This window comes from Oryza sativa, chromosome 7 (genome assembly GCF_034140825.1).
Source record: "Oryza sativa Japonica Group chromosome 7, ASM3414082v1".
In the NCBI taxonomy this organism is placed as follows: Eukaryota; Viridiplantae; Streptophyta; class Magnoliopsida; order Poales; family Poaceae; genus Oryza; species Oryza sativa.
This window is the reverse complement of record NC_089041.1, coordinates 3,436,738-3,462,134: the sequence shown is the minus strand read 5'-3', so window position 1 is coordinate 3,462,134 and position 25,397 is coordinate 3,436,738. Positions and strand designations below refer to the sequence as shown.

Genomic DNA, 25,397 nt, shown 5'->3' with positions numbered 1-25,397 from the left:
TTATCTAATCTAACATTCATGTTTTCTAATCTAACGGTTCATGTTTTCTTGATTACGTGGTTCATCCCTGTTAAGTTTTGAGATTCACATTTCACTAATACAGATGTGTGCAACTGTTTATTCCATGCATTGTTTATGTATGCTTAGGCCACTCCCTCAGCCTAAGCATGAGGCATACACTAGGGCAATGGGTATAAGATACGTTCATGATTGAATCTAGTGCAAGTGGGAGACTGTTAGTGATATGCCCTAGAGGCAATCATAGAGATGATTGTATCACATACTATGTTTACATATTTATCCGATTTTGTTCCTTGAAATAGATAACTCATTATTGGTTAATGAATATGTGATTCTTTCATGAGACTCTTTATGTTATGTGTTGCTATTTCTAAAGGATCCCTGATCAAATATCATATGTGGAACAAATATGTTTAGATGATCAGCACATGTATTAATTGATGATCATGTCTCATGGATCATGATATAGAGATATCAAATTAATAATGTGGACACATGTTGGTGAACATGTTGTTGGATAGACCCAACATGAGACACTGCAAGAGCCATATGTGTTGTGTTATCGGTGATCTCATTTAGTATTGGTGTTGAATCCTTAGACCTGAGATTATCATGGTTCCCAACATATGTAGTAGCTTACTTAGGGATTGCTAAACGCTACTCCGTAATTGGGTAGTTATAAAAGTAGTTTTTGAGTATGCTATGAAATATGTAGTGGGATATGAATAATCAAGATGAGATTTGTCCCTCCTATGGAGAGATATCGCTGGGCCCCTTGATGTTGTAGATTATGGAAGTGCATGGCTATGCCAAAGGTGATTGAGGAGTCAATCACAAGTTATATAATCTATCAACAGGTTCGAGTGAATGATTGAGCTATTAGAAGATGGCACATATCAGCCTTGAGCTTAATCGATATCGTGAGGCAAAGGGATTCATACAAGTATACACTAGAGGTTCAGCCGATATGATCTTTATGTATGCCCGGTGGGTCAATACGTTTTGCTAGGGGCAGCTGTTGACGCGTGGACTGAAAAGGAGTTTTTGGGTTACATCCGAGTGTACATGAACCTACAGGATCGCACGCTTAATGTGCCGGAATAAGGGGATTGGATGGAGATCCAATATGAGCTTAATTTGGATAGGGATCCGAATAGGAGTCCTACAGGCCTTGGAGGCCCGAATGATGGATCCTATATATTCGTGAGGGGTGTGACCGGCGGAGGGATTGCATCACGTGAGAAACCCTAGCCGTCACTCCCCTCCCCGAGCAAAACCCTAGCCGCGCGGGGGTGCTAGCACATCTGCGCCTGGTGTTCCGTCCCTGTACGTGTGGATACCGGTAGAGGCGCCGCTGGTTTGCGGTGCTGATCGGCGTGGGAATACGACGAGGAGAACGCACGAGGAGGAGAAGGTCGAGCTAGTGCGATCGACTACTTCCTCTACATCGACGCGCGCTACTTCGTGAGAATTCCTTCGACTTCTTAACGCCTTCTTCCGTTGCGCAGTGCGTCGAGTGGTAACGATTTATGATCTAATACTTGCATGGTTCCTGATTTACGCGATAGAAAATTTTGATTTATGCTATCGTAGCCTACGTGTATCCCAACACTTCTCTCCATTCCCTCCATTGACCGGAGTATAATTTTTTTCCACCTTATTTTAATCTAATGGCTCTTGTATCTCTTTGTTTTATCTTCTCTAATCTAACGGCTCATGTGTTCTAATCTAACGGTTCATGTTTTCTTGATTACGTGGTTCATCCCTGTTAAATTTTGAGATTCACATTTCACTAATACAGATGTTTTCTAATCTAACGGTTCATGTTTTCTTGATTACGTGGTTCATCCCTGTTAAGTTTTGAGATTCACATTTCACTAATACAGATGTGTGCAACTGTTTATTCCATTCATTGTTTATGTATTGTTTATGTATGTACAACTATTGTCCCGTTACAACGCACAGGCGTACAGGCATACCTAGTAGACGTATAAATGAGTGTTATATAGTAGAACTTATCGGTAAGATGCGTGCACCAGTTGCAATGTCCTGCACACGCGAAAATGGAATGGCACTCACTACTCTGACACGCCAATTTATATCCGGAAGTGGCATCTCTCGTCCAAATCAGGACTAATCAAAATTGTTATTTAGATGGCAGGTTGACACCGTCAATGGTGACTGCTGAATCTAACTTGATACTGTTGACTGCAGGAAAGCGAGCCGATTCTTGGTGAGGGAGATCTTCTCTTCTGCTTCTGATGCTTTCTCACGAACTCCACGAACAATTTCTTCTGGGGCCTTCTCTACAAACTACAGCACGAAAGAAATGCATGGTTAAAAGGATACAGAAATTGGTTTCAAAGGGATAATATAGTTGTCATGAAGATGAAATATATGCGTACACTTCCTGAATTGAGACGGGCCAGCAAAGAATCATATTCCGACTGCATCTTAGAGAGGCGCTTTGACAGCCGCTTAACTTCCTCAGAAACATCCACCATGTCAGCCAGGGGTAGATAGGCCTCCAGACCCTCATCAGCAACAATGTGGACCGACTGATTTGCATCACCTGCCAGCAACAGAAGTAGATGATTTATATTGGCCAAGTGCATCAAGGAAGATTATGTTGACAAGTTATAGGCACACACCTGGCGGCAACTCGCTAAAATGTATACTCTGCATGTCAAGCTTTGAAAGTAAAGCCAGGACCTGCTTCTCCTTCTGCAGGCATCAAAGTACAGATCATGATGCTGAACAAATAAAGGGTTTTTTCACAAAACAAATAAAGGGTTTTCATAATGTCAAGACGCAGGGAAGTTAGAGCTGAAAAGGCAAGACAGTATCACACATGCACCTCTATGTTCCAATAGTGAAACTTGCACATCTAATAACTATGCATATGCTTTGTTTTCTAGCAATGAAAAGCTTTAACTCGAGTATTGCAACAAGATAAAAAGAATAATAATACTTACCGTTCTTGGTAATAAACATGCATGTGCATTAAGTTGATTCTCAGATTAATAGATAAAAAAGGTCATACAATATATATACGATGAAATGCCACAAAGAAAAACCCGTAATGTAAGAAAATGCTCACCGATATGTAATCTAGGACATCTGCGGCAGCAACAACTGATGAAGATATTCGCTTGGCTGGCTCAACAGAATACTCTGCTCGAACATTTCTGATACCTCTTATCTGTTATCACATTTACAATGGAACAAAATGGTCACCACAGGCAATGTCACCACTTAAAGTATGAGCAGCTCAAGTCAAAGATTTACCAACGATTGCAAATTCTGAAATCTCTTGATCGAGAGAGAATTCTTAGGGAGATCAGTCGCAGGCCAGTGGGCAACAATAATTGCTTGTTTTCTGTATGGCAATGCCTGAAATAAGAACGATAATGATATGCTATTAATGGTGAAGGTAAAAGTGATATACTACATTGCAGGGAATAATAATTTACGGTTAGGTTTCACTACCTGCCATAACTCTTCAGTGACAAAGGGCATGAAGGGGTGCAATAGCTTCAGTATGTTTTCAAACACATACAACAGAACACTTTGTGCCATAGAAGAAGCTGAATCATCACCAGAGTGGTAAAGACGTGTCTTGCTGGCTTCAATATACCTGCAAGAGAACTAATTTGGTTGACTGGATGACACACAAAAATATACTAAAAACAATGCATGATGCATCATGGTTGGGCCCTCAGGATATGCTGGCTGTGGCTGCAAAAACAGGAGCCTGATAGGCCATAGTCGGCATTACCAATTCAAATGCATGATGATGTCCATGCTTTCTTTTCCATAGCAGTTGAGATTGAGGTCAGCAATGGTGCGCACACCTTGTTCTGGAAAGATAGGAGGCTACATGGGCAGCGGATCGCTGACCTTGCCCCTAAACTGTTTGCTCTGGTTCCTACAAAAACAACCAACAGGCGCACGGTTCTTGAGGACCTAAAGGAATACAGATGGATCCTGGATATACAAGGTGCAACCTCTGTTGGCGCCCTTGAGAATACCCAGATCTCTGATTATAGGATCTTTTATCTGAGGTCTGTGTTGCAGCCGGGTGTGGAAGACATTCACCGTTGGCGGCTATCAGCTTTGGGGTAATAGTTGGCCAAATCTGCACATGACAATTTCTTCCAAGCCTCCAAGGTGTTGTCCTTTATTTTTCTTTTGGAGGGTGCTGTCCGATTTCAGCCATGGGAGCATACTTGGAAATCATGGGCCCCAGGTAAATGTGACACTACTTTCTTTGGTTGTGCACAATTGGTGCTGGACTGCAGATCACTTCACTAGGTGAGGCTGCCGCACCCTCCTTGTTGTCTTCATTGTGATCAGGACGTTGAGACTATCCATCACCTGCTCACTACATGAGTTTCTGTTAGACGATTTTGGTTGAGTCTCCTGCAGCAGGTTGGCCTCCCTGCCCTGTCGCCATCGCTGGGGAATCAGTCCTTGACGAGTGGAGCTGAGCTAGCGATGCACTTAATGGCCTGGTGCAGCAAGGCCTTAAGTCCTTAACATTCTTGGTGTTTGGACTCCCTGGAAGCATCCTAATTGTTGTGTCCTTTATGGTGCTACCCTCAAACCTGGCAGGTGCTTTTCTGCTTGCCAAGGAAGAGGGACAGTTTTGGGAGTTTTGGGATCTAGCTGGGGCTCATGGCGTCTAACATTGTGATATGTTTTAGTTTCATTTTCTTTTAGAAAAATTGCTCATGGAATCTCCATTGTTAAGAAAGACCTCAGCTTTCCACTAAAGCTCTTGACAGTTCTTTACCATTTGGATATAAGCTCAGATTAAGAAAACCAGACAAAAGTTAAGCACATAAAAGGATTTTAGTTCTTTTAATCCCATACAACTAGCATATTTCTTCCCATCAATGGGAAGGGCTGCAATCAGAATTTAGACAAACAGGACTATGTAAATTAAAGGAAACATAAAAAAGGGCTCAAATAGGAAATTCTTTGTTCTGCATGGTGGGCAGGTCTACCAAATATGATAAGTTGTACACTTGGTTACTCAGGCCCCCTGTGTCTCCTTACATTGTCAATAGGGCTGATAGTCTCCAGATTAATTGAGGCAGAAATATTAATGTGCTCTTAATGAAAAGGCCTGGCCTCATATTCTTAGGTAATAAAAAAAATCTTACCAATCAGCAAAGTCCCCCCAAAAGAAATCGTAGATTTCTCTAGCTGCATCGCCAAAGAAAAATTTGTCGTAGCTTGTGCTGACCCTATCGATGAGTTCGTGTAATCCTGTCACCTGGATCGTAGTGTATTCTCTTCATTAACAAACTGAACATTAATCAAATAATTCGAGATAGTAATGTACTCTGACTCACCACCCAGGATTCTGGCAGTGGTAGTTTCTGAAGTGACGCTTCTGTATCAAACTGGGCAATAGATGCAAGGTGTTAGCAACAGTTCTAAAAAGAACTAAATTATGTCAATGCATCAAGTGCAATTCGAAATTCAATCAGATACCTTATTTGCTAACAAGACATCCCATGCAGTGGCATCACTTCTATCAGGCAAATTCTGCAACAAAAATTTGCCTGCATTCCAGAGTTTGTTGGTGAAAGCCTTGTTTGATGTCAATCTTTCTGTAGAGAGATTAAGGTCCTGAAGCAAAAAGGGTATTAACAGCACAAAATCAAACAATCTTGATAAATACAAAAGCGACTGTATAAGCAAACCTGGCCTGCGGTACCCATGGAAAGTGTAAATCTCAATGCATCTGTCCCGTACTCTTTGATGGTATCTAGAGGGTCAATGACATTCCCCAGTGTCTTAGACATTTTTCGTCCCTGAAAATTAACTTGCTAATTAGTCCATGGAAACAGAGAGCTAATATGGCAACAGAAACAACTCAGATGAACACGATGACTAAGGGTACAAAACAGATTTCACAATGGGCTCATTTAACAGTTTAACTGGTGATACCACTTTTATATCAGATAAAAGGAGGCAGTGACTTCAAATTTGAGGTAATGTGCAGTATGTGACTAGCTGCACTAGAGCATCATACAGTCAATTAGCACATAAAGCATGAGACCCCAATCAGGTGCAATGTTTGATCTGAGAGGGTTCAATCCCGGCTCAAAAGAAAACAAAATTTCCAAGTTATGAGCCTTTAATGGTTGATGCCCTTTAGAAGTTCAATCATGTCATTTTACAACTACAAGAAAAGTTTGTTTAATCGACTCTCCCTCAAAAGTACAGAACAGGAACTAGTGATTAAGGTGCTCCTCTCTCACCTCAGAGTCCCGGATGAGACCATGAAGATAAACATAAGAAAATGGCACAGTTCCTGTAAACTCAATTCCCATCATGACCATTCGTGCAACCCAGAAGAACAAAATGTCATGGCTGCCAAAAAAAAAAAGAGAGAGAAAGCTATAATATAATGGAGGTAAATGGAAAAATAAATAATCAACATAAAGAGCAGCGCAACAGTATTATCGCTGGACTGAAAGATCAGAAGGTAAATAAAGTTGTTGCTGAAGATAACATACCCAGTCTCAAGAACAGTTGCAGGATAAAAGTGCTTAAAATCCTCACTGGATAGGTCTGGCCAACCAAGTGTACTGAAAGGCCACAGAGCACTGCAGGACAACTGCAACAAGTCAAAACAACAAAAAACTATATGCAGTTTTCTTAATACCTGTAGCGATTTGTGTCTGAAAGTGTTTATACTTCTACATGGTACAGCACATGGAAATAAGGTTCATACAGATATCCCAGATGCCAATCAGAAACTGTAAGGGAAAAAGAATACTGCAGTATAGGAGCTCCATTAACTATTCATCTTACTGTTGTACATGAAAAATAATACAAGGAGATGGCTAAAACCTATTCAGACATCTTAATAAACACATTTCTGCTCTACAATGCAAGTTGTAAAAGCTATTTTAGGCCCATGTTATGAACAAAGCAAAACAAAAAAAAACTTCAGGAAGCGGACAAGGAGAGGAAAATACATGTATGCTAAGTCATTACGAGCATACAGCTTTACAGATGGAAGACAAACCTTGAGAACCAAGTGTCAAGAACATCAGGATCTTGATATATTTCAACTGATTTTCCATATTTTTCCTGAGCCTTTGCAAGTGCCTCCTCTGCACTTCTAGCAACAATATAGTCTTCCTCACATTTCTTTCCAACGATGTACCAAACAGGGATCCGATGACCCCACCACAGTTGCCTACTAATACACCAATCCTTTATGTTTGTCAACCAATGATTATATATCTGCAGCAGCAGCACAAATAAATTATTGGAGAGCAGCAAAGTCAGTTCAAAGAAATCATTTTTACAGGAGTAAGATATAACCAGAGATATTAACTCTTTATTTGGCATATGCATAGTTTTACTGAGAAAGTGGGAATACAGAGACAGATTCCTGCTTAGCAGTTCCAATAAAAACTTTAGACATGTTTTATGTGTGCTTACTAGTGAGCAGAAGATTGGTGCATAGAAAAGCTAATGATTAATGTATTACCTTTTCAAATCTCTCTGGAAGAATAGTTAGTTGCCCTTTTTCAACAGCATGAAGGGCCTTTTCAGCTAATGGATCCATAGTGACAAACCACTGTTTACTAATCAATGGCTCTATTACCTAGTGACACACAAAAGTTAAGTTCATTAATCTTTATGGTAAGCATCGTTAGCCTACATGTATGAGCAGGTACAGGAGAAAAGATCACACTTCACCACCCCGTTGAGATCTAGGAACTCGAAGTGTATAGGGTTCCTTCTTTACTGCCAAGTTAGTCTCAACAAGGTCAGACCACAACTTCTCCCGTGCCTCAAAACGATCCATGCCACTGAATAAAGATAGCAAAGTCAAGGTCAAGAACATGTCAAATACAGAGGGCTCTGCAGCTGTGTTGCCTGCGGAGCAAGTATAATCGAACAAATATTGTACATTCTCTTCGATATGAAATAATTGAGGTCGAATTGACTGTTTTCTGTTTCCACTGATTGTGAAGGCTAAAAGCCACAGAATCTCTTAAATTTTCCAACAGCAATTTTACTATACTCAAATTTCCATGTTATAATAGAAGATAAATACTGGTCGTGTTGCAAAGAGGATACATGGGTTTATAAGCAGCACAAACTACAGTCCCTAGATAGTAGTTATGATGCAACATGGAATAGAACAGAGAAACCAAACATTGAAAATTGCAAGTCTAAACAAATTCAAAGGGAAATAAGTGAACAGGTTACTTAAATTGAAGTTTGAACGAAAATTAATACCTGTATAATCCAGCAACATCATTTAGTGTACCATCTTTGTTCATAACATTGAGAATTGGCAACCCAAGTTTTCGTGCAATATGATAATCGTTATGATCATGTCCAGGGCTAATCTTCAGCACCCCTGTTCCAAATTCTGGATCAACATACTGTAGATCATAAAACCGATATATTGTTAAAAGGGATAATCGAAGTCTATCGATTATATAAAAGAACACCTTTCTTTATAAACCGGGTTTGCAACCTAATGCATGCCTATCATTAAGTGAGATTCTTGAGCCAGGGGAGATACACATGAAGTCATACAAAGTATGTTTAAGATCAAACCACAAACGAGGGCATACAAGTGTGAAGCCCTTATACAAAGAATGCACATCTTTTGTATGTATGGCTATTCGTCAAGCAAAAGCTTTCGTCAGCTCAGCAAGCAAAACGTTGGCATTTTAGCCCCAAAAACAGTGCCAACAGTGAAGTTTGCCTCAACAGAAACAACAGCTTTCCTGAGTTCTGACTTGAACTGACAAGCGATGGCATCACATTTGCATGTAGATGTGCCATTGGGACAACACAATAAAGATAAGAGAACGCCAACATCTAGTGAATACGGTACTGTTGAATTGCTTTACTTTGATCCGTGTTGCAACATACTTTCTTGGTTATTAGAATCATACAAATATTACAGGTAATATTAATTCCTACCCGGTCAGCAATAATAGGAACATGTCTCCCAAATGTCAAGGGAACAATAGCCAATTTGCCCACATATTTTGCATAACGTTCATCCTGCATTGCATTTAACAAAGAAAATAAGATTGGTTGTTCAAATAAATCAGTTCGAGAAATAGAACAATTTGATGCAGTCCCTTCGTCCCAAAATATAAGGCTTTTTTAGGTTTTGTGCAGAGATTAAGAATACTAGGTGGCGATATTAAATGGAGGATGGTTGTGGTTGGTTGAGAGGAGGGAGTAGGTGGAGAAGTTGCTACATTTTGATTTTAGGACAACTTTTGAATGCTAGAAGTTGCTATATTTTGGGATGGGGGAAGTAAGTTGTAACAGGACACAAGGAATGCTTTCTTTTTCTGATACCTCTGGGTTTACAGCAATTGCAACATCGCCAAAGAGAGTCTCAGGCCGTGTTGTTGCAATAGTCATAAAATCATCCCTGCACCAGAGGCTTAAGTTTTAAATACATATAAGTAATTTTCATCAACATACAGTGTCGACCATGCTGTTAGATTCCTTGTAATAGAATGCAAAACATAAACTTTATAGCGCGCATCATCCAAACTCATTCACATTTAAACATCACAAAAATGGACAATGATAACATCACCATCGATTAAAAAATGAATAATGATAAAACATATAGCCACAAGATTAAAGATAAGTCAAGAAGTACCTTGATCCACCTGCCACACGGTACTTGATGAAGTACAAATTACCAGGTTCTTCAGAGTATTCCACTTCCTGGTTAGATAAACCATTTCAGGATCAAATCTGGAGTTGGCTCATGCAACTATCCATGAAGAAGTAATTGAAGTTTGTCAGCTTCTGTATGTAATTATTCTCAAGTTTTATTTTTTATTTTTTGCTTAGATTATATATCTGCACAGATAGAAGTGTGCAGCTATTTCTTAAAAAATGAGAGGTAATATTGTAACATACTAAATCAGATACTGCAGTCTGTAGGTTTGGAGACCAGTTGACCAAGTAAGATCCTGTGAACGAAAATACAATAAATTAACCAATATTTACCATCAAGGTCACATAAGGCAAAACTAGACTCTCAAATTCAGGAAAAACACAAGAATTGAATGAAGAAAAAATCCTAAATTTCTGTTCAACGACGCAACTATCACAATAGAAAATGCCATAACAAGCACGGGCATCATGGACATGAACACACCCAAGTGTGTACCAGAACATATTAAAAACGTACGGCAAAAGGCATCTTGATACTAGCGATGGAAGTAACAAATTGCTTGGGACATAATTTTAGTAAATCTTGCTGCCGCTCCTCTCTGCTTGTAAATTCCAGTCATAAGAGAACTTAGTCTCCAGTAAGCAACAAAAAAGCTCAGAGCCAACAAATCCTATAATTCTGATTCAAAAATTTATGATGTACATTACACCACAGACCTATCCTATCAGCAAAATAAACGGATGCACTTGATATAGTTTGGGGCTAAAAGTTTAAAGTTTGTTCCAAATAGGACCCTGGGAAACTTCTGAAACTTGTGCTGTAACTGATAAAGTGATAATACATTACATAGAAAATAAAGTTATTACCACATGCCCCAACTTCTTGTACCTCTCACTACTGTTCAAACTATTGACACTGAATTTTTTTAAAAAAAAAATCAGTTAGTACTAAATCTATCAACACTAAATATGTTAACATAGTCAATTTGAAACTACAACCAAGAAAATTAGGTTACACTGACAGAAAAAACATAGGGAAAAGATTAAAAACTGAAAACTATCACACATAATATCAGCACAAGATTATGCACATTTGCTTCCTTTGTAATAGAGCGAGTAAATGATTATATTAATTACCTTGATATATAAGCCCTTTTTCATGAAGCCTAACAAATGCTTCAATAACTGCACCTGTAAGTAGAAAGAAAAAAACTAGTGAGACATCAGTTGTACAAACCACCAAGCGCTGATGATAAGCTTGAGGTTGAGGGGTTGATCGACCGACTACCATCACTATAATGATACATATACTAACAAATGCAAATTGCATCATTTGCAATGGAAAATAAAGGCTACACTTACGACTTAATTGTTCATCAAGAGTGAAACGCTCACGACTCCAATCACAAGATGCACCCAATCGCTTAATCTGATTAGTGATAGTGCTCCCGTACCTGGAAAGGAAACATCATTTGGAGTGATTGCTAGAATTTATAAAATATGTAACCTTCTTGAATCATGATTTTTTTTATCAACTAGAATATTTATTATTCCATCCCAAGTTCATGATAGTTTAACTGGCAATTCAGAATAATAACAAAAGGCTGGTCATCTAGATGATCAAATTATTATGACAGGTACCACCCAACACGATAATGATACCAGAAGATAGTTAATAAACTGTAATGCACATGAGCCTTCATGGCAAACACGTAAAAAAATGGAGGTAGGAGCAAGGGTATATATGGTTAATAGTAAATCCAAGTAACTATTAGCAATGATCACTTCATATTAGAAAAACAAATATAGCAATTACAGGTGCATAAAGAAACAATGAAGAAAAATTGATCTAGCTTCAGAAAAAGGGCTGACTTTTCTTTCCACTCCCAAACTCTTTTAGTGAACTCCTCTCGGGTCAGATCTGTTCTTTTGATTCCTTCAGCAGCTAACATCTTTTCCACAACCAACTAAAATGTAAATGCAAAAAAAAAGTAAATAAAAATCAGCCCATCACTTCACAAAGTCATGCTGAACACAAAATAGAATTTATCATTTCATATCAGATGTGCAGTAAGATCTACAAACCTGAGTGGCAATCCCTGCATGGTCAGTACCAGGCAACCAAAGTGCAGGCCTTCCTTTCATACGGAAATACCTTACCATTATATCCTGAGTACTTACACAAAAAGGGACAATTTAGTAGTAAAAAGATTACAGTGCCTAAAAAATGGGGGGGGGGGGGACAAAAATAACTCATTATCAACATAGTGCTGTCACCAATAACTATCTACGAATTCAGACCACAAAATAAGCTAGTTTAACTGAAACATGTCAGTTCACAGAACCTCTGGATATTATCAGATGCTGTCCAACACTTCTGCTTAATATAGCAATTGCAAGTACTATTCAGTTTACCATCCATGGCACAGTTTCATGGGTCCAGTGCAAGAGAACTAAATTGCTAGTGTGATTAAAAAAATGATGTTCTTGTCTTTAAGAAACAGATTCACCTTGGTAAGTACATCCATAGCAGCTTATGCTCATGTTAACATGCAAATCACTTCAAATGGGTAAAAAAGATGAAACTCATATGTCATGATTCAACAAAGTGAACGTATAAATCATGAAATGTACTCAATTATGATCTGCTAGTAAAGAAATAATCAATCTATAGTTATTCAACAAGAGGAAAAAAATCTTAAATTTTCAATCATCATACCTACCTCAAGGGTGACAAACATAGCATGGCCCATATGCAGCGATCCGGTAACATTCGGTGGTGGCATTGGGATGACAAATGGATCTCCTCCACGATCAAAGTTAGGCTTAAAGAATCCTTGAGACTCCCACCTACAAAGATACAACATATATGTTATAAGGAAAATTTATTGTAGGACCAGAAAATACCGAAGTGCATTTCTTCATGAACTTGAAGTGAAACAGGCAAACAAAGCAAGTAGCAAAATAAAACTAGACCTGTTGACTTAAATATGTTAAATGCAATTCATCAGTTTTTACATTTTTATGTGTCAACTAGAGCAGGTAAACAATCATATCAATGTAATCTAATGCAACAGCATATATACACACACACACACACACTTTAGAAAAATGGAACTGGACCAAATCATGATACCTTTATACAGACTATCTTCAACCTAGATCCTAGAGTTGTACTTTGCATTTAGAATGCTATTTCAGTAAAAAACTGACGACACAATAGCTGAGTCAAGTAATAAGAGTATTAATCTACTAAAAACACAATATTTGAGTCAAGTAATAAGAGTATTAATCGGTCAATCTTGATACGGTCGTAATGCTAAACCTTGCATTGACATTAGGCAATGCTCAAAGGCAGGTCACTAACTCACTAGTAAGTGATCAAGTCTAACATGGATAATAGAAAATCAATTGCGAGAAAGCTTGTTATAGCATACCCTTTTCTGTTACTGGAACTCACTTTTAGTTCTGGAAATTGAAATTGTTTAGCTTAAAGGCATTAAGTAGAAGCATTGTGAGAAGCTTACTTCTCAAATACTACAGGGCACAACTACATGGGAGTGTAAGGAGAATTTTGCTCATCCAGATACAATTGCCAATCTAATGGTTGAAGCTATATCAAAAAATACCATAAAATCACCCGAACAGTCTAAAACTGCAAGGAAAAATGGCACTAAACTGCTCGCTGTATCATGAGTATCACAAATTAACTTACTGGTGAGTGTCCAATGTAAGGTAACACACGTTTAAGATTGACAAATTAATTACTGGGAAAATCATCTCAGCCATAGTTCCATTACCTCATGAAAATGGGGAAATAGTGGATAACTGGTAGAAATGCTAGCTTACCACTTATAAATCCGCTCCTCATTGGTGAAGTCGAACGACTTGGCGACCTCCGGGGAGGTGAACACATCTCTCTCCGAGGCAACTGCAGCTGCAACGGAACCAACCCCTTCACCGAATCAACACCAACCAAACGGACCAAACAAAGGGCAGTAGAAGCAGAAGACGGCCGGTACCTGCGCAGAACCTGCGGGCGGCGCGGCGCGGGGTCCACGCGGGGCGGCGGTGGGCGGAGAAGAGGAGCGGGTTGAGGCGGCGGAGGCAGGCCGACGAGGAGGCGCCCGCGAGCGCCATTGGAGCGGCGCGCGGGCTCGGGATAAAACCCTAGATTGCTATCCAGTCCAGGGGAGGAGGGGAGCTCGTGGGGTTTGGGTTTGGAAGAGGATGGATAACGCGGGAGGGTGACGAACCCCACGCAGGAATGCTACTCCTATTTCGCGCATACGCGCTAGGAACCGAACTCGCGCACGGGTAGGGGTGGACAAAGAGCTCGGGCTTGGCTCAGCTTAAAAACCAAACGAACCGATTATCCGTAGCTCGCTTCGAGCAAAGCCCAAACTGTGAAAAAAGACAAAAAAAAAAAAGACATACACCTACATATGAAATTTTATCTTTTAGCCGTAAAAAAAAAGACAAAATCATAATAGATTTTTACCCTCAAAACTGTTAGATTTTTCATGTTTTTTACTGCTAAATATAATAAATTTGAATATGAGACTTTACATATATGTGTAATACTATTAGGAGTAAATGTTCAATTTTTTTTAGAATATTTTGTGACATTTGTTAGTTTGTGTGCACGGGAAGCTTATATGTATAGGATATGTTTCCTTCTTATGATTGATGTTGCCAAAACATGCTGATTAATTAAAGAGCATTTCTCGATCATTGACGATATTTGATGAGTATTTACGCCAATACACGATGAAAAGACGTGAATATTAGGGAATGACCTAATATCAAATAATTAGAAGGGGTAAGGTTTCGAACCCAGATCGTCTAGCTCACCACCTTGTGAAGCTAGCCAGAAGACTCCTGATATTTCTCACGCCAATACACAATGGAGATGTAGAGCCTAGGCAATACCTAACCAGCCTTAGAGCTGGCTTCACCGATGTTCGTAATTAGTAGTTGCTAATGACAATGCCTTTTTTATTTTCGGGGACTTATTACATATTTTTTAACAAGATTATTAGTATGGGCTAGATGGTCTCTGATATTCTCTACTATCCTGGATTTATTTATTTTTGTTTTCCTAATGATTATCATTCGGAATCGGACATGTATTCCGAGTTGTTCCAATCTTGGAACGGAATAGGTTTTCCAGTGTCTCCCGTGTTTGGCCCCCTCTTTTATATGAGCAGGCGGCGCGGCAGGGAGGGCCTCAATCCAATCTGTCCGTGCGTCTGGTTTTGAAGATTAGATCGATAGCCGTACGTCGTCGACATGGCCGGCCGTTTCGTGTTTCCTAAATTGGCCTCCCATCTGTCTTCTAAATCAACAAGAAGCCTCTTCCCTAGAACCGCTGAGGTTCGTGCACCACACGCCCATCCGTCCATTCAATTGAGTATTGTTTTTTTATTAGACAATGAAATTGAATATATAAGTAGTTAGTTATAAAGAGTTTATGACGCTAATTCGTAATGTGGCAAGATGACAGTACCATTACATTTTTGTTACTACTTCCTCCGTCCGAAAACATAAGAATTTAGTATCAGATGATACATTTTCCAGTACTATAAATCTGGACAGAAATATCTTATCTGATTTTATGTTCTTATATTTTAGAATGGATGGAGTGCTAAATAACGCCAAAAAATTATATAATAGTATAATATTTCATATACTTGCAAAGAATATACTTGCCTCAATTGACCGTCCTGATTTTTTATCCCACCTAATGCAGGCATCGAGGAACTTCAACACCTTTCCAAGTGCTCACCCCAAGCTTAAAATAAACTGCCCAACCACTGGGCTGCCCTCTGTTGATCACACCAATCACTTGATCAAGCCCCTGGGTTGTGCTAGAGATGCCAACACAACCGCTTTATACAGTACAACTGTCAAGGACCGACTCACCCCAATTGTCCGTGAGTAAGTAGCAGCACTATTTTCTCTCCTTTGTATCTACATCGGATCATGTCGCATCATCCATCACTGAGAAACGGCAAAATGTAGAAAGGTGCACCACATTTAAAATGTAGAGAACTGCAAAATGTAAAATGTAGAAACTTGCTGAATCAAGTTTGACCTGAACACGAAATGAATCTATATTATCATATTCACTTGCAGCAGAGATAATAATAAGGTTGTGTTTAGGTCAGGGGTGAAAAGTTTTGGCGTGTCACATCGAATATACGGATACACATTTGAAGTATTAAACGTAGACTAATAACAAAATAAATTACAGATTCTATCTGTAAACTGCGAGACACATTTATTAACCCTAATTAATTTGTCATTAGCAAATTATTACTATAGCACCATATTGTCAGATCATGGAGCAATTAGACTTAAAATAATCATCTCGCAATTTACACGCAATCTATGTAATTAGTTTTTTTACTATATTTAATACTCAATGCATGTATCCAAACATTTAATGTGACAGGGTGAAAAATTTTACCATGCGATCTAAATAGGCCCTAAACCAACTAATTGTGAATTGTCTACTTGGAACATAAAAAGAATCAGTTGTGTTTGTGTTTTTTTAGACCCTGTATATAAATTTACCCTCTTGAACCTGGAACATTTCACTAGACAAACTGTTGAAATAAAATTGTCATTGTTTTGCCTTCTTAAACTACACAAATTGGTCAGATAATATTAAGATGTGGCTATATGTAAATTGAATTTGTAGAAACATTACTGATTTTGTTTTCTGTTCAACAGCGATTTGGCAGATTTTAGATTGCTCCTTAACATAATTAATACCGGGTATTTTGCGGGACTTTTTTCATTGTGCACTATATATTCGTACGTGGTACCAAGGCGGCCCTGCCAAAGTTCAAAATGCACAGAATGCCCAGCAAGTTCAAGCAACGACCAAAGTGCTGGTTCCAATCTCGAGGAGCAATGAGGGGCTCCAAATGCTATGAGCCTAATACTAAATAAGGTTGCGGTGGTTTGTTTTGTCAGCAGTCCCCTGTACTCTCTTAACAGATTTTAAAACACTCTACCTCTTTAGAGTGAGTAGAGATTGCAACGGCTCCGTTCCCCGTCTCATCATGGGAAATTCACCTTTTAGGAAATAGGAATTGTTAGAATTGGTTCTCCATACGGAACTAAATGGGAAGAGACATATCTCCGTCTGGATACATTGTATATATGCTTTAATATTGTATATATTGTTTTAAGCGAGGATGAAGACCCTGCAGGGATTAATTCCCCGTGTGAGGATAGGGATGGGAACCAAAATTCCCCTGCCGTATCTCGCGGGGACGGGGATAGGGTGTTGGAATTAATAGATGGGCTAAGGCCCATTCGAAGATTAATTCTTTAGAAAATCACAAAAGCCCACCTCATGGGATGGCATGCATGTGGAGTTTAGTACCACATTACTTATTCTAGGAGAGGGGACCTCCTTAAAAGGGAGGATGCCCTCCTAGCCATTTGAAGCATGTGTGGTGGAGAGAAGAGGGGAAACACACACGCGCTCGTCTCGCCTAGCAGGGCGGGCGGCGTGCGTGCACGACGTACGTGTCGAATGGTCCGCAAAATTGGCTCCTCACCCTTGCGCAGATGCAGACTCCTTTTGCAGTTTTGTTTTGCTACGGGAAATTCGGATTTGTTTTGTTTTGGAAACATTCCAAAAAATCCGGTACGTGAAAACGGCATGGAGTCCGGATAGGTTACGCGTGACTTATCCGGTTCGGTTTACGCGGGCGCCCTGATCAGGCGATCTATCTCTATATAAACCAAGCCGCCGTCTTCACGCAACACACGCGAAATCAATCTAGGGTTTGCCTCCTACTCTGTACTGCGCCGTCGCTCGTAGACTACTCCATCCCGCTCGCCGGCGTGCACCGGCGATCGGGAGAGCAGGTCTCTGGAACCTCTGCCTTCGACGTACTGCATTGGGAGAAGGCGGCAATAAGGTTTTTGGGAAGCGCTTCGCGCGACTGCTCCCTGTTCGTCCGCGACGGCTCGCCTTCCTCTCCGCTCGCGTGCTTCGCGCCTTCGTCGACGCTCGCAACCGCGAGTAGTTCCTGCCGAGCAACCGGTCTTTCCGCCACCTCGGTACGTGTTCGACATTTTGCGCATATTTGATCTGTTCATATTTTACTGCTTAGTTTACATGTGTAGATCTAATGATGCGTTCAATCTAGTTTACATCTGCAATGTCATGATTTATTTATGGAATAAATTAAATCATTATGTGCTTATAATTTCAACAATCCAAAAACCTTATTATAGGCGTTGTGATTTTACTATGGCTGGTTTTGCCGATGCACTGAGGCCGGATAAATTCACCGGTGTGCACTTTAAGAGATGGCAGATTAAGGTCACTCTATGGCTGACGGCTATGAAATGCTTCTGGGTGAGTACTGGCAAACCTAAAGGAATTCTTACTGCTGATCAGCAGAAGCAATTCGAGGAAGCCACTACTCTCTTTGTGAGATGCATTCTTAGCGTTCTTGGCGATCGTCTGGTCGAGGTGTATATGCATATGATCGACGTTAAGGAGTTGTGGGATGCACTAAATACTAAATTTGGTGCTACTGATGCTAGCAATGATCTGTATATCATAGAGCAGTTTCATGACTACAAGATGGCTGACAACCGTTCTGTAGTCGAACAGGCTCATGAGATACAAACCATGGCTAAGAAACTCGAACTCCTTAAGTGTGTCTTACCTGACAAATTTGTGGCCGGGTGCATTATTGCGAAACTACCTCCATCGTGGAGAAGTTTCGGTACGGCACTCAAACACAAGAGACATGAATACTCCGTTGAGGGGTTGATAGCGTCTCTTGATGTTGAGGAGAAAGCTCGGGAAAAAGACGCCGCGTCTAAGGGCGATGGTGGGCAGTCCAGTGCCAATGTTGTGCACAAGGCCCAGAACAAGAGCAAGGAGAAATACAAAACTCAACAGACCACCAACTTCAAGAAGCAGAAGAAGAACAACAACAATCCTAACCAGGATGAGAGGACTTGCTTTGTGTGTGGGCAACCTGGTTATCTGGCTAGGAAGTTTCCACGGCGCAAGGGGATGAAGGCACCTGCAGGGCAGACTTCTAAGTCTGCTAATGTGACCATTGGCAACACTGGAGATGGAAGCGGGTATGGTAATTTACCTACTGTTTTTTCAGTTAATCAGTCTACTAATTGGTGGGTTGATACTGGAACCAATGTACATGTTTGTGCGACATCTCATTGTTTTCTTCTTATCAGGTCGCACGGGGTTCCACCGTCCTAATGGGGAATGGGTCACATGCTTCTGCTCATGGTGTTGGCACGGTAGATCTGAAGTTTACTTCGGGAAAGATCGTGCAGCTGAAGAACGTGCAGCATGTCCCTTCTATCGACAGGAATCTTATTAGTGGCTCCCGTCTGACTAGAGACGGATTTAAGTTGGTTTTTGAGTCTAATAAATTAGTCGTGTCTAAACATGGATATTTTATTGGTAAAGGTTATGAGTGCGGAGGCATGTTCCGCTTTTCCCTTTCTGATTTCTGCAATAAGTCTGTGAACCATATTTGTGGCAGTGTGGATGATGAGGCTAATGATTGGCACTCACGTTTATGTCATATTAATTTTGGCTTGATGTCTCGGCTTTCCAGCATGTGTTTAATTCCTAAGTTTTCCATTGTCAAAGGTTCTAAGTGCCATAGTTGTGTGCAATCGAAGCAACCTCGCAAGCCTCACAAGGCTGCCAAGGAGAGAAACTTGGCACCACTAGAACTCCTACATTCAGATCTTTGTGAAATGAATGGGGTGTTGACGAAGGGTGGAAAACGATATTTCATGACGTTGATTGATGATGCTACTAGATATGTGTACTTGTTGAAAACGAAAGACGAGGTTCTAGACTATTTTAAAATTTATAAGGCAGAAGTTGAAAATCAACTTGACAGAAAGATAAAAAGGCTTAGGTCTGATTGTGGTGGAGAGTTTTTCTCGAACGAGTTTGACTTATTCTGTGAGGAACATGGCATCATACATGAGAGGACGCCTCCCTATTCTCCCGAGTCTAATGGGATTGCTGAAAGGAAGAACCGCACACTGACTGACTTGGTGAATGCCATGTTGGACACCGCGGGACTACCTACGGCATGGTGGGGGGAGGCATTGTTTATCTCGAATCATGTGTTAAACAGAGTTCCTAACAGAAATAAGGACAAAACACCATATGAGATATGGATTGAGAGAAAACCATCACTTTCTTATTTGCGCACATGGGGGTGCTTGGCGAAAGTCAATGTACCAATAACGAAGAAGCGCAAACTTGGACCTAAAACTGTGGACTGTGTATTTCTGGGATATGCTCATCATAGCATTGCCTATAGATTTTTAATAGTTAAATCCTAGGTACCTGACATGCATGTTGGTACAATTATGGAGTCTCATGATGCTACCTTCTTTGAGAGCTTTTTCCCAATGAAGGATACACATAGTGGTTCGAGCCAACCCTCTGAAATAATTTCCAGTTCAATCACACCACCGGAACAAACTAAACATACACATGAACATGTCTCTGAGGAGGATGTCAGTGAAGCTCCTTTAAGGAGTAAGAGACAAAGGACGGCTAAGTCCTTTGGTGATGATTTCACTGTGTACCTCGTGGATGACACTCCTAAGTCAATTTTAGAAGCATATGCATCTCCTGATGCAGACTACTGGAAAGAGGCTGTCCGTAGTGAAATGGATTCCATTATCGCTAACGGGACTTGGGAGGTGACAGAGCGACCCTATGGGTGTAAACCTGTGGGGTGCAAGTGGGTGTTCAAGAAGAAGCTTAGGCCTGACGGTACTATTGAAAAGTATAAGGCTTGGCTTGTTGCTAAGGGCTATACTCAGAAAGAAGGCGAAGATTTCTTTGACACTTACTCACCTGTTGCTAGATTGACCACAATTTGTGTGCTACTTTCCCTAGCAGCCTCATATGGTCTTCTCGTTCATCAAATGTACGTTAAGACAACTTTTCTTAATGGAGAGCTGGATGAGGAGATCTATATGGATCAACCTGATGGGTTTGTAGTTGAAGGTCAAGAAGGCAAAGTGTGCAAATTGTTGAAGTCTTTGTATGGTCTTAAACAAGCTCCTAAGCAGTGGCATGAGAAATTTGACAAAACATTGACATCTGCAGGCTTTGCAGTCAATGAGGCAAATAAATGTGTGTACTATCGCCATGGTGGGGGTGAGGGAGTTATTCTGTACTTGGATGTTGATGACATACTGATATTTGGGACAAACCTTGAGGTGATAAATGAGGTTAAATCATTATTGTCTCAAAATTTTGATATGAAGGATTTGGGAGTAGCTGATGTTATCTTAAACATTAAGCTAATTAGAGGTGAAAATGAGATTACACTCTTGCAGTCCCATTATGTGGAGAAGATCTTGAATCGCTTTGGCTACATTGATAGTAAGCCTTCTCCAACACCTTATGATCCTAACTTGTTGCTTCGCAAGAACAAAAGAATTGCTAGGAATCAACTAGAATACTCCCAAATCATTGGCTCGCTGATGTACCTGGCTAATGCAACTAAGCCTGATATCTCCTTTGCTGTGAGCAAGTTGAGCCGATTTACCTCTAATCCGGGAGATGATCACTGGCGTGCGCTTGAGCGAGTAATGCGCTATCTGAAAGGTACTATGAAATTGGGGCTTCACTATACTGGGTATCCTGCGGTACTGGAGGGTTATAGTGATTCTAACTAGATCTCTGATGTGGATGAGATCAAAGCCACTAGTGGATATGTCTTCACACTGGGTGGTGGTGCTGTTTTGTGGAGGTCTTGCAAATAAACCATTTTGACGAGGTCAACCATGGAAGCAAAATTGACGGCACTGGATACTGCTACTGTTGAGGCAGAATGGCTGCATGATCTATTAATGGATCTGCCTATTGTTGAAAACCGGTGTCGGCTATCCTTATGAACTGTGACAATCAAACGGTAATTGTCAAAGTGAATAGTTCTAAGGATAATATGAAATCGTTTAGACATGTGAAAAGACGATTGAAGTCTGTCAGGAAATTGAGAAACTCCGGAGTTATAACGTTGGATTACATCCAAATAGCTAGAAACCTGGCAGATCCCTTCACGAAGGGATTATCACGAAATGTGATAGATAATGCATCGAAGGAGATGGGTTTGAGACCCGTGTGAGTTATACTATGGTGGTAACTCAGTCTATGTGATCGGAGATCCCGTGAATTAGAACCTGTGAAGAACAAACCATTAGTAAACTAGAGGAGAGTACCAATCTATACCCTCCCTAAGTGAAGATGCATGTACTCTCGTGAGCTGCAAGGCAGGTTGGCTATGCCTTAATGAGTTCTGTTGGCTTTAATTAGCGAAGACGCTGTCCTGCAGAGCATTCTTGAAAGAACTCACCTTTGTAAGCTTGACCGTTGGTCGCAGTCTATGGAGATTTTGGGTGAATCTTCTAGGAAGCTTACTAAAGACCTAGGAGTATAACTTATACGCTCCACCCGAGGGGTAGTCTACAGACGGTCTAATACCAGATAAGACTCTGAGTGAAACTTGCTTGCACAAGACTTGCAATCCAAGCCGTAGTCCATTGTTCAAGTTGTGAGTAAGTGTAGCTTGGAGTTCTAGATAGATGTTCAACCTTAATCGGTCTCTATCGAGCCGTTGGTATATAAACAGTACATTGGAAAAGGCAAATCTCAGTGGGATTTTGAGATTTGGTAGGGGATTGTTGGAATTAATAGATGGGCTAAGGCCCATTTGAAGATTAATTCTTTGGAAAATCACAAAAGCCCACCTCATGGGATGGTATGCATGTGGAGTTTAGTACCACATTGCTTATTCTAGGAGAGGGGGACCTCCTTAAAAGGGAGGATGCTCTCCTAGCCACTTGAAGCATGTGTGGTGAAGAGAAGAGGGGAAACACGCGCGCGCGCTCGCCTCGCCTCGCCTGGCAGGGCAGGCGGCGCGCGTGCACGACGTACGCGTCGAATGGTCTACAAAATTGGCTCCTCACCCTTGCGCAGATGCAGCCTCCTTTTGCAGTTTTGTTTTGCTGCGGGAAATTCGGATTTGTTTTGTTTTGGAAACATTCCGAAAAATCCGGTACATGAAAACGGCATGGAGTCTTTTGCAGTTTTGTTTTGCTGCGGGAAATTCGGATTTGTTTTGTTTTGGAAACATTCCGAAAAATCCGGTACGTGAAAACGGCATGGAGTCCGGATAGGTTACGCGCGACTTATCCGGTTCGGTTTACGCGGGCGCCCTGATCAGGCGATCTATCTCTATATAAACCGAGCCGCCGTCTTCACGCAACACACGCGAAATCAATCTAGGGTTTGCCTCCTACTCTGTACTGCGCCGTCACTCGTAGACTACTCCATCCCGCTCGCCGGCGTGCACCGGCGATCGGGAGAGCAGGTCTCCGGAACCTCTGCCTTCGACGTCCTGCACCGGGAGAAGGCGGCAATAAGGTTCTTGGGAAGCGCTTCGCGCGACAGCTCTCTGTTCGTCCGCGACGGCTCGCCTTCCTCTCCGCTCGCGTGCTTCGCGCCTTCGTCGACGCTCGCAACCGCGAGTAGTTCCTGCCGAGCAACCGGTCTTTCCGCCACCTCGGTACGTGTTCGACATTTTGCGCATATTTGATCTGTTCATATTTTACTGCTTAGTTTACATGTGTAGATCTAATGATGCGTTCAATCTAGTTTACATATATAATGTCATGATTTATTTATGGAATAACTTAAATCATTACGTGCTTATAATTTCAACATAGGGACGATGTATTTCCCGTCGGTGAATTTCCCATTGCCCCATCTCTAAGAGTGAGCCTCTATAAGTGGTATTAGATGAGTTGGCGCGGCGGCACACCGTGCGACAACTGCGCTCGCATCCAGGATCCTGGTTAATTTTTCTTACCGTCAGCTTGTTAACCACGTTTTTTACGCTGTATTCATTTAGCCTATGTATACAAGTTTTTCGAGTTCGACTGTTCGATCGAGGAGCCCCAGTGTGGTTGTTGTGCTTGGTGTTTGATTCCACAAAATGCTATTCCATTCCATGTTTGAATCGCAGGGCGACATGCCAATCGCACCGTATCATCTCGGAGGTCTTCCCATGAAATCTGACAAGCTGACCAAGGCGCAGAAGGCTGATGATGAGAAAGCACAACGATCGAGCCTTCTGGCAGCTCAACCTGGATGCGCTCAAGATAAAGAAGCAGCCGCAAGAGGAGATGGGGGCAGAAGCTGAAAGATCAACTCGATGAGCTCGAGGCTAACGCTGAGCAGAACAAGACAGATCTTGGGGCTGGTTAATTACGCTTCGGACTACAGGATGATATACTGATGAAACAGTGGTTCGACTTTGAGGTAAAGGTTTAATTAGGAGTAGTCAAGTACATCTGAGCTCGTAATGAGCAGACTGTTACAGTAGTAGATATCTGAGTTTGGGTAGTTCATAGTCCTTCGGATTCAACTCATCTCACGGAGTCACGGTACACGTATTTGTATAGATTCACAATTTCCAATGTGATTGAAAAAAAAAGACCAATATAGGAAGGACTATATTGATTTTAAATTAAGGAGGGGGTGAGTCTTGAACCCGGACCAGCTAGCTCGCAGCTTGCATTGCTAGCTAGAAAGATCCCGGGCCTTTCCCAACTTTAAAATAATACAGCAGGTAAACTTTGTGAAATTCCTTGTGATACAGTAGGAGTATTTGCACACAACATTGGACAGGAGAAAACCCACACAGGAAGAATAACCAAGGCATTTGCAGAGTTTATCATAATTTCATAAAGGTGGAGCAGGTGCCTGTTTGAATTCATTTGTAACAAAAAAAAAAGAAATCGCCACCAATGTTGGTCTAGCTGTAGCATTCAAATTTCACCAGATTATTGTTATGTTATCCTCTCTATTGTTTTCTCTTAATTCAAAATTTTCTCGAATTTAATTAAGTGACACTAGTTAACATGTCCAACACTCCAACCACCACTATTCTAGACAGGAATTCTTTTCATCCTCACATATCATCAGGTAAAAATGGGACCTGCAGTGATCTTAAAAACTCTTCAATGAAGAAAATACAGAGGGACCCGTCCTTCTTGTCTAGCTGGTTGCAACCAAGAACTCGAACATTGTGTGATTAGCATAATCCATGTAGCTAGTGACTGTCAAGTGTCAACTGGCAGTAAGGGGAAAAACTTCCAAAAGAGAACTATCGGACGTGAACCTGAGGAGTAAAAAACAAAGGTAACACAAGCAGCCAAAGCTCATAAAAATTTGTCAAAAATTTTGTGGCATCCCTAGACTTAGGGCCTGTTTGAGGAAGCTTTAGATTCTGAGAAGCAGCTGTTTGATAGCCAGCTTCTGAGAATCTGAAAAGCTTTAAAACCCAGCTTCTCCAGCTTTGGCTTCTTAGTTCATTTTTAAGAACAAAAGTTGTGGACTGTTTGGGGCAGTTTCTAGCAGAAGCAGCTTTTGGGAAAAGCTGCAGCTGGGACAAACTCCCACAAACAGGGCCTTAATTTCATCAAACACTTGAGAACATGGCCTTTTGGAGGAGGCGAAGCTGCAGCTCTACGGAGGATGACCACATCGGTGGCGATAACATATACTACCTCCGTTTCATACTATAAATTGTTTGACATTTTATCTAGTAAAGCTTTGC

The 25,397-nt window shown here is 40.9% G+C and overlaps 1 protein-coding gene across 3 annotated transcripts; it reads right to left on the bottom strand.

Moving 5' to 3' along the window:
- Nucleotides 1-1,910: 1,910 nt before the first annotated feature.
- On the bottom strand, nucleotides 1,911-13,959 carry LOC4342467 (valine--tRNA ligase, chloroplastic/mitochondrial 2). 3 transcript variants are annotated; one of them, XM_066312627.1, is made up of 27 exons: nucleotides 13,746-13,959; nucleotides 13,573-13,660; nucleotides 12,447-12,573; nucleotides 11,809-11,899; nucleotides 11,596-11,690; nucleotides 11,086-11,177; nucleotides 10,861-10,914; nucleotides 9,967-10,019; nucleotides 9,701-9,768; nucleotides 9,388-9,463; nucleotides 8,998-9,081; nucleotides 8,299-8,447; nucleotides 7,748-7,865; nucleotides 7,541-7,657; nucleotides 7,070-7,290; nucleotides 6,555-6,644; nucleotides 6,297-6,408; nucleotides 5,736-5,846; nucleotides 5,524-5,661; nucleotides 5,382-5,432; nucleotides 5,190-5,302; nucleotides 3,511-3,658; nucleotides 3,310-3,414; nucleotides 3,122-3,223; nucleotides 2,673-2,745; nucleotides 2,427-2,593; nucleotides 1,911-2,334 (listed from the first exon to the last, which is right to left on the bottom strand). In XM_066312627.1, exons 2-27 carry the CDS (start codon nucleotides 13,637-13,639, stop codon nucleotides 2,212-2,214), a joined length of 2,745 nt encoding a protein of 914 aa, XP_066168724.1. In that variant the 5' UTR covers nucleotides 13,640-13,660; nucleotides 13,746-13,959; the 3' UTR covers nucleotides 1,911-2,211. The 3 variants fall into 3 exon arrangements, with proteins under 3 accessions (XP_066168724.1, XP_015647924.1, XP_066168725.1); XM_015792438.3 differs by having other exon boundaries at nucleotides 11,809-11,892; XM_066312628.1 differs by lacking the exons at nucleotides 13,573-13,660; nucleotides 13,746-13,959 and having other exon boundaries at nucleotides 11,809-11,892; nucleotides 12,443-12,574.
- Between the last annotated feature and the right edge of the window lie 11,438 nt (nucleotides 13,960-25,397).

Bases quoted from the DNA above. Each gene is read 5' to 3' on its own strand.
- LOC4342467 (XM_015792438.3), bottom strand. From the start codon at position 13,863: ATGGCGCTCGCGGGCGCCTCCTCGTCGGCCTGCCTCCGCCGCCTCAAC. The intron at 9,464-9,700 runs GTACTTCTTGAC...CCTCTGGTGCAG, and splicing joins CGTGTGGCAGGTGGATCAAG to GGATGATTTTATGACTATTG. The intron at 6,409-6,554 runs GTATGTTATCTT...TTTTTTTGGCAG, and splicing joins GCAACTGTTCTTGAGACTGG to CCATGACATTTTGTTCTTCT.